The sequence below is a fragment of the Diplotaxodon limnothrissa genome, linkage group LG17 (assembly GCF_057381915.1).
Source record: "Diplotaxodon limnothrissa isolate DT_005_m linkage group LG17, D_limnothrissa_male_GT1.1, whole genome shotgun sequence".
Lineage (NCBI taxonomy): Eukaryota > Metazoa > Chordata > Actinopteri > Cichliformes > Cichlidae > Diplotaxodon > Diplotaxodon limnothrissa.
The window spans coordinates 40,555,054-40,564,588 of NC_140612.1; the positions used below are offsets into that span (position 1 = coordinate 40,555,054).

General features: G+C 42.6%; 1 protein-coding gene across 1 annotated transcript; it reads right to left on the minus strand.

The window, feature by feature from the left end:
• Positions 1-2,893: 2,893 nt before the first annotated feature.
• On the minus strand, positions 2,894-7,518 carry acer1 (alkaline ceramidase 1). Its single transcript, XM_085376518.1, has 6 exons — positions 7,405-7,518; positions 7,178-7,292; positions 6,576-6,714; positions 4,090-4,227; positions 3,871-4,008; positions 2,894-3,071 (listed from the first exon to the last, which is right to left on the minus strand). The coding sequence occupies exons 1-6, from the start codon at positions 7,495-7,497 to the stop codon at positions 2,894-2,896; spliced, it is 801 nt and encodes a 266-aa protein (XP_085232644.1). The 5' UTR covers positions 7,498-7,518.
• Between the last annotated feature and the right edge of the window lie 2,017 nt (positions 7,519-9,535).

Sequence of the window (9,535 nt, forward strand, 5' to 3'; positions counted from 1 at the left end):
AGTCCAACACAAGGTAACACAGAGAGACAGACAGACAAGCAGCGGTTTGGGCTGATGGAGGAAGGCATGAGCTACTTTTGATTCTCAGTTCTTTTGTATAAAGTGATCGCTTTTTGTAAGGAACATTATCTTTGTTGTAAATGACGACTCCTGGAGGTTATTTGCAAAAACACGAAACAGAAAAGCTCAATAACACACTTCTTCAGCGTTTATGTCACTGAGACCCACAAACTCACAATCTCTTCAACATCGTCAGAACCATCAAATAAATGTAGTGTTTTTAAAATACACTCATGGCTCCCAAGGACCCAGTGAGGAAACAGACTTCTGGCTTCCTGTTCAGAAGGTCACACTCGCTCTCCTGATTTCTTTTTTTCCGTCTCATCTTTGGCTCGTATCTCACTTCCTGCATACATTCTTTCTCTCGTTTAATCAGCCACTCTGGCACGTGACCCCTTAGTGTAGAAGTACTAATATCATGTGATGTGGTAATAATAAACATGGGAACATTGGAGCCCTGCATTTATAACACTTTTAACATACTAATCAAAAATCCTGACAGTTTGCATTTCAGTCGACAAATGCATGTTACCCCTGGCTCAACAGGTCACATTACTTTGCCTCAGATGTCCATGTCATGTTTCATCTGACAAAGAAAACTGTTTTTTCTTCTTCTTTCATACAGATGGGAATGAAGGCTCACCACAGTCAAGTCTCTGCGGTGCTCGGACTTTGAAGTGAGATTACCGGGGCCTCGGCCAGACAGAAGGTCACCACTCTCTCACCAAGCTGGTGCCTCCTCTTCGTCTCCCTCCACTCAAACTGATCCAGCCTGCCTCTCAATTAAATCTGAGGAAGAAAATCCCATCTGGCTGTCAGACACAGACTCTCAGATACCAACCAGAAATGTCGCAGGAGACTCAAAGACAACCAGAAACAATGAGCCACAGATTTCACTCAGGTAACATAGATCTTTATTTAAATTACAGATGAATTTATATCAAATCTGCACAAATATATTTCCAGAAAACATAAAGTATCTCTCTGAATAAATGATCTAACCCAGCTGATCTTAACCTTTCTTTGGATTTTGTTTGGACATTAGCCGTGGGACGTTTCAGTAAAGGTAAATTATTGCTCCCGTTTTTTCAATCTGAGAAATTTTCATTAACAAAGCTGAACCAAAAGAAAAAAAGAAAAGATTCAAATATTACAAAACAAACAAAAAGAAAAAGAAAAAGAAAATCCCATATCATGGTGAAGTCGAAAAGTCCATACTGATTAGTGATTAGCCTCATCTCTTAAATCCTGGTGACCCTCGACTTGTGCACAAACATTTCTGTAAGTGAACGGAGAGTTTTCAGTCAGGAAAAAAAAAGCTACACGAGAATTTATTTTGTCGTGAAGGAAATTAATGCTTCTCTGATACTTGGCTGCAAGCCGTCACCTGCTGTCATCTCTTCATCCACACGAGGTCAGTGTTGCACACTAAAATGAAAACGATGCCTGTATTTGTTTACATAAATGATCTATGGTTGCTATTCTCAACCTAAGGAAAAAACAAAAGAGCAAAGAGGCGTGTAACAGGCTGCTCTGAGCCTGGCTTGTGTTATGAACTGTAGAGTCATATTTCAGCAGCATTTCCCCAGTGAAACGGCTCAGAGAGATAACTTAAGTTTATGAACTGAAACATTTTAGTGACTGAAAATGGGACAAAACTGAGCGCAGGTTACGAGCCACGAGGACGGGGCGCACCGGTGTCACACACTGAGGTATTTTTAATGTAAACACGTTTCTCTGTAGCACTTAAAGCCAAGATTTGTTTTTTTGCCCTCTTGGTAAAGCAATAATTTTATCATAACAAAACATACAGTCACAGTGCATCTGTATCCTGATAAACAAAGTAAGAGCATTTACATGAGTCCAACATTAAAGATCACTGCACACGGATTTATAAAGCTCATTGTCTTAAAAGGTGAAACATGTTTCAGTAAAACCGCACTTTTATCACGTGCACATCCACAGAAGTTCAGCCATCTTTGACCCTCTGCAGTCACAGGGCTCTGTTTCCAGCACTAATTTACAACTATAGTTTTTACTGTTCAAGCAAGTGTTTAAATAAAACAATCATGCGTTGAAAAGATAAATAAAGGTCAAAGTTTCCAGTTAAAGTAGTGCCCTTTCTGTGTTAGAAATATGAATTTAAAGGCTAAAAAGTAATCTGTGACCATGTAATTGATACACTAATTACTGTATTTCAGGCGATTGCATAGCTAACAATGAAAATAACTATAAACTCATACTTTACATAAGTGTAAGTAACATATTTAACCTTGATTAAATATATAAATTGACACTGCTTTACACTTTATTGGTTTTAAATCGTTGCACTGACGCATTTACACTGTGCTTTATACAGCGCCCTCCAGAGGTGTTGTATATTACAACAAGTCTTGTTTCATTTTCATGTTTTAAATAAATTAAACTAATTTAAAAAGCTTAAAGTAGCAAAAGCAAAACACACGTGCCATCTTTTCTTGTTATACTGTCTTGCAGTGCAGGAAGCTTTGGAAACCCCCCTCCTCTTACCCCGTCTGACTCTGGATTTGAGGGATTTCTAACCTCGATGATTTCGTTTGCACGCTGTACACATTCAGTTATCCTGCCATGGTTTAAAATAATACACTTTCAGGATCGGACGGGGTTTATTTGTCGTCCAGCGTTAACCCGAGTGTTAAAATATGTGTCAGTCAGGTTTGGGGGGTTGACAACGTTGGTGGTGATGTGCTTTTGGTAAGAAGGCGAAAAGCAGGTATTGATCTTTTTCACGATTGCAGAAGTTGAGTAAACTAACAGAAATGTTCTTTCAGAGTTAAATTAGATTTTCACGTCGTCAGCACCGTTTCTCAGTCTTGGAGTTGCCTTTCAGGACGATGTGAGGTAATCCAACAGCCCATCTATCACAGGGCCAGTACTGCAGTCCAGGCAGCGAGTACGGTATCTCGTAGTTGGCATCCAGGTAGGCTATCAGCGTGCTGCCGTAGGCTACAGCTATCACAATCAGAATGTGCCTGAAGGACGGATAAATCGAAGGTCAACACAAAGACACGAACCATTTTTGTCCTAAAAATGGGGCCTGTTCATGATGCGTTCACGGTGGATAAACGATCCCAAGACTGGAGGTCGGGGTTCACGGTACCAAAGTTTGCAAACGCTGATCTAATGTTACAGTAAACTCATCTTTTCATTTTCATTCAGGAATTCATCTGAATGTTGATTCTGTTCATCAGGACGTTTTCAGTGGGAGAAACGTTTCGTCATACAGGGGACGTCTTCAGTCTCAGCTGACTGCAGGTTTCAACCTTATAAACAGGACATTTGCACAATGACTGAAACCAGCCCACTGAAGGAACGATGGGCTGTGAGCTCAGTTCCTTGATCACTCTTTCAAGGAGGAGGATGTAACATCCTGGACAGGGAGGAACGCTGGTTTGAGCGCGGAGTCAAGGAGGCCATTAATGTGAAAAGGGAAAGACCATCTCTGAATGGAGGAGGGGCCTAAGGGTGCATCTCTTGATTGATGATCGAGGAACTGAGCTCACAGCCCATCGTTCCTTCAGTGGGCTGGTTTCAGTCATTATGCAAATGTCCTGTTTAAAAGGTTGGAAACCTGCAGTCAGCTGAGACTAAAGACGTCCCCTGTATGACGAAACATTTCTCCCACTGACAACAGAATCAACTTTTTGGGATTTACTGACCTGGATGATTGAGCATGCATCAAGACAGTAATTCATCTTGTTGATATGAAACAAACATGCAGACAAGTGAAGATAAAGAAATAAAAGAAATGAACGGGAAGCCAGGACTTACCAAAAACCATGCAGGTAGCAGAAGTTGATCCTCTGCCAGAAGCTGCAGCCAAAGCGGTCACCGAGCCAGCAGGAGATGGCGAGCACCCACAGAGCGATCGACAGCTTGGCGAGTCGCAGAGCCTTCTGGTCAGTGCAGCTGAGAATGACGGAAAATGGATGATCGCAGGAAATCAAACGGCAAAGTGCACAATCAGGTTTTCACGTGTCTTTTTCTTACCATTTCATCTCCGTAATCAGAGTGTAAAGCAGATGGAGGCCGAAGCAGTTTAACGCGTAGGCGTTGGCCGTAGGTTTGACGAATGACGACACCGAGCTGATGACCGTGATCACCAGGACGAGCTTTGAAAACGTGGATCTGCGTTGGAGCGCACAGAGACGGAAATAAACACGCACCTGAAGCAGACTTGAAACAGACGTTTAGTTTTATTTTGGCATCGTACTCCAGCCCGTACGGACTCACGGGTTTGATTTCACCACATGCTTTGTGTAAAGCATTCTGTGAGGCTGGTTTGGATGGGTGCAAAGTGAATAAACATGATTGTTCCAGCAGTCTAGCAAACCATGAAAGAAAACCTGAAAAACAGGTTGTCCTCCCTATACTCACACTTCTAATAAATAAACTCGTCATTGAGCATTCTTCGTGTGCAATAACTGGGAGGCCTTTTTATCTAAAGTTGTGATTACCTGATAAACGCAGGTCCAAAAGTAATTTTGTGTTGTATGTGGATTCCTGCTACACTCGACAGCTAATTCCCAACTCTGCCTTTTAACAGAATTTGTCTTTGTATACATTCATAAAAGACAGAATTTGCAGAAAAAGTCCTGAATAAAAACTGTTTCTTTAGGATCAGGAGCAGCGATGTGCACTCATTCACCTGAGCTCTGTGACTTACAGTCAGGGCTGCACGTTTGTGGACAAGGATGCAGCTTTTAAATGCAGATTTTAAATAAAACATTCAAACGTGGACTTTCAGGTTTAGTTGGACAGTTTGAACCAAAGTCCTGCCATTTTTATACGCGGCCGCTGTCGTCAGAGGCTCGTGAGTAACTGGACAAGTAGCTGACAAGCAGGTGAACCAGGTGAGGCTGGTTTCTCGGCTACGTCGTGACAAATTCAGCAGATATAAGAACTGGAGTCGAGTCTCAGTGTTGAATTATCATTTGGGAGCTTTTAACAGGAATTCTTTCTTAATGTGACGGTCAAAGATATGTTGATGCAAGTGAAGAAACTTTACGAGTGGCCAAATCAACAATCCGGCCAGTTCAGCAATGCCTGAAAAGGCCTGAAAGACCACTGAAGGTAAAGATCTAATATCAAGACATGCCTTCATGAATGGAAATACAGTAAGTTTGCAACAAGGCGTCCAGCACGGCTACATTCAAGAACAAAAAGGCTACATTACAGGAAAACATCTAAGCGCTTGCACAGCTGTCACTGGCGTTTATTGATCACGTGATTGCCGATAGAAGTAGCAGAACAAACTGTGAAGCGTGCAGGGCTGTACTCTCTGCTCACACAGTGTTTGTAGTGCAAATGGATCATGACTATTCTTCAACAGCCAAGCCAGTCACCATGTCAACACAACAGAGCAGCGACTGAAGGTGGCTGCAGTGAAAGCCTGGAAGAGCATCTCAAGGGAGAAAGCACAATATTTGGTGACATCTATGAGTTCTAGACTTCATTTCCATCCATCCATCCATTCGCTTCCGCTTGTCCTTTTCAGGGTCGCGGGGGGCGCTGGAGCCTATCCCAGCTGTCATAGGGCGAGAGGCAGGGTACACCCTGGACAGGTCGCCAGTCTGTCACAGGGCCAACACACAGGGACAGACAACCATTCGCACTCACATTCATTCGCACATTCACACCTAGTGACAATTTGGATTATCCAATTAACCTATCCCCACAAGCTGCATGTCTTTGGACGGTGGGAGGAAGCCGGAGTACCCAGAGGGAACCCACGCAAACACGGGGAGAACATGCAAACTCCACACAGAAAGACCCCGGCCTGATGTTGGAATTGAACTCAGGACCTTCTTGCTGTGCGGCAACAGTGCTAACCACCGTGCCACCGTGCTGCCCATTCATTTCCATCCAAATATTAAAAACAATCCTTATATTATAAATGACATTAGTTGGTCCAGTGACTCTTGAGCCTTTGAAAATGGGGTTATGTGGATAATTACACAGTCATACTGTTTGATTCAAAAACACAGAAGCAAAATGATAAAAACGTCACGATTAGACTTCCCTGCAATCACAGCGGCCTCGGCTGTTCGGGAGGAGCAACCCACTGGATCAAACACTGGAAAATCACTGTGAGGTTATTGATGCCAGGGGGATTGTTTCACACATCAAATGTTCATTCGCCTGTCGCACCTTGCAGTTTAAATATTTACACAGGTTGGGTGGAGCTCTGTTTTTACAGCCCCGTGTCCATCAAGGTGAAGACTGAACCACCACATTTGGGACAATGACGAACCTCTGAGCTGTTAAACTGGCTCCTCGTCCGGCCGGGATAAGGTTTCACAGTGGCATGTGTTGGAAACGCTCTGTTATTGTTTTGCATCATCCTGAAAGACCACTGATCTCCTTAGAAACACGCAGAGGCACGAATAAACGCCGGACACAAAGACCTTGGACTAAGTTGTCGAAACACAGATCAGTCATCTGTCGCTGGGTTAATGGTTGCAAGGTCGACATACCTGTCTTTTATAAAAGAAGGGAAGAGTCTGCGAGGGAACCAGACGGCATAACCGACCGCCAACACCCACAAGATCGAGAGCTCGTCCAACATCTGACCGACGAAACTAAGAGTCATGTGAAAGTACGCCGAGAACAGCCCTGCAAAGAAGAGAGAACGAGAGAATGATGTCGAATTATTCATGCTTTTAGGATTTTATAGGCGAAGACAAGTATAAAACGGGTAAAGTGAGACGTGTTACTGCACGTTCACAGATGGTTAAGAGCAGTGCAGGGGAGACATGCAGAGCTCCAGTTTGCAGCTGACTTCTCTTCTCGTGCTTTAGTTATTACATTTAAACTTGCATACTGGTTAAACTGGTTCGGCTACTGTTGCAACTAATAAGTATTTCTTTTAGTGTCATAAGCTTTAAGAAAACCTAGTCAGTTCAGAGAAGCTTCAAACATCTGCTACAGATCTTCCTACTTGATAACACATTTCTTGTGATATCTATTTCATCTATACTGAGTCAGCCTGTTTCACAAACACAAAACATTTCGTGGATTTATTTTGCAGACATACGGCTGAAGTTGGTTTAAATAAATAAAGAAAGAAAGGACTGACCTACAAAAATCATCATGACCCAAACCAGGTGGATCGCCAAGCTCCTCTCTTTGGCATACGGGTGCAGAAGGTAGAGCATGATGGGAGAGATAATGAAGAAAATGAAGCTGCTCATCTGCAGGGAAAACATTAAATCGATCACCAGTCCAAAGTGTGGCTTTGAGTTGCAGTTGTTGGGCTGGTAGCGCCACTGCAAGTGTCTCCTGAATAAAAAGCTTTCAGTTTACCGTGTTGAAGGACTCGACCACATGCTCAGAGTGTCTGTAGTTGTCTTCGCACCAGTCGATTTCTGAACTCTCATAGGAGAAAACTCCCGCCATCCCCTCGCCGGAGTGAACACCTGAGAGACGCAGGGACAACAGTGGCCGCTGACTCTGGTGTAACAAGCACACCTGCATTTTTCAGTAGTCAAATTAAGGTGTTTGTATATGTGGTTTATGGAAATCATTATCCCCTCCACCCAGCAGTCAAATGCCAATCGCACCCTTTTACAATTTCACTTAAATGTCAGTCCCTGCTGGCGCCTACATCTCCCACGATGCAACCGGACAGCATGTTCAGCAACGTCCTACAAACAGCCCAGAAAATGTGACCGATTCAGACGACAGCGTACGTTGCTCCACTTTTATTATATTTTTATGACATGATAAAAATGGCGCCGTATACACAAACAGACTTTTTGCTCCATGGTTAATGTTTTGTAAGCATTAGTGCACCACACCAACACGATCCAGTTAAATCAGAGGTCATTAAAACTCGGACTTTTGTCATTTTGAATATCAAATTCCTCTTTGGTACTACAGTAAGTTCATTTCCATAGTTGTATCCCTTTTAATTGCTGGTTCACTTTAGCGTAGGATGAGGACACTTCACACTTCCACGGCTGTTTTAACCTGCGCTGCACGACATCTGTGCTATTAAAACACAACCTGCCATCTTTCCTAGAAGGCTGTCAGATGTGGCGCAGTGTGTGAATGGTGCCTGGTTCACAGTATTTGTTGGACTTGATTTATTGCATCATTATTATATGGCTTTTATTTACACTTACAGTGTAAATAGGGAGGGGGGTTCACATTCACAATATACACACTGGACTTGAGCTGGAATTGCTTTTAAACCTCAGTATGGCCTCGAAACTGGGACTAAAATTTTCCCAATGACTTTTATATCCACAGAGGCCAAGGCCGCTCATTTCAGTCTCTACTGAATCTGGATATTTGCTACAGCAAATTATTACCTGGAGCTTTCAAAAGTACTCAGTTTATTATGCAGCCTAAACAGGAAGTCGTCATCAGAACGCCACCCTTCATGTTGATATCTGAATTACAGATTTTTAACAGTGTCAATAAACTTATTTCAGAGTTTGCACTGAAATACAGAGTTTATAGGTGTACCTAATAAAGTGGTTACCGATGGGAAAAGAAGTACTCCGCCTTTAAGTACAAGTTGTAATACTATTGAAATATTACAAGTCTCATCATATATGTACTTGTTTTCCAGAACAATCGATGTCAGAATACTAACATATTACTGCATAACACTCTGTTATGTACTACAGTGTAATTCAGGCGACTGAACACTGAAAGAAAAATATTATCTATAGAAACAACTCCCAGTTTATCTGTTGATTAGAACTCGTATGAATAACCTAGACTAGGAAAATAGGCAGTTGAGTTCAAAGGTCATTAAGTAAAGGTGATGAAGTAAAAGCATAAAGTACAAATACTTCGAGAAAGTAGTTGAGCACAATATATTAAGTAACAGTAAATCACTATTTATTACCATCCTGAGGAATAAACATCGGAGTTTTCCTGACAGGGAAAAACCTTTTTGTCCGAAATATGAATATTTGGACAAAAAAAAGTGTCCCAATAATTAAAAAGTTTATTTTTTTTCTCATCACAGGGTGTTCAATGGGAAACCGGCTCTTACCTGCCATGCTGTCGTCCTGCAGCCCGGCACTGCTGCTCTGCTCCAGGTGCTGCAACAGGTGGATTTAACGAAAACGCTCGCGATCCCGAAGCACGAGCCCAGTAACGTCACTGACGGTCACGCGAAAAGGTTTCAAATCTCTGGGACAATATGTCATCACAGAGAAAATGTCTGGAATGAGCTCGTTTGTTTTTCTTTCTTCATTGACAGTTTACCAGGCCCCGGGGAAAGAGCAGGAACCGGTTACTCAGCAGTAACAGGTAACGTAGAAACGACCATGTGGGGCAAAAAAACCTTTAACGGGCTGTAAACACACGACAGGCGACTGGAGGGTTCAGAGGAAACCTGAAAAGAAACACGCAAAACCGTAACAGGTGTTCCAGGTAGCTGCTGCACCTGTCTGAGGAATCTCAGGTTTTTCCTAAA

Coding starts and splice junctions, on each gene's coding strand:
- acer1 (XM_085376518.1), bottom strand. CDS start 7,497: ATGGCGGGAGTTTTCTCCTATGAGAGTTCAGAAATCGACTGGTGCGAA. Junction 7,293..7,404: donor TGGTCGAGTCCTTCAACACG/GTAAACTGAAAG, acceptor TTTTCCCTGCAG/ATGAGCAGCTTCATTTTCTT. Junction 4,228..6,575: donor CCTTCTTTTATAAAAGACAG/GTATGTCGACCT, acceptor GCTCCAACGCAG/ATCCACGTTTTCAAAGCTCG.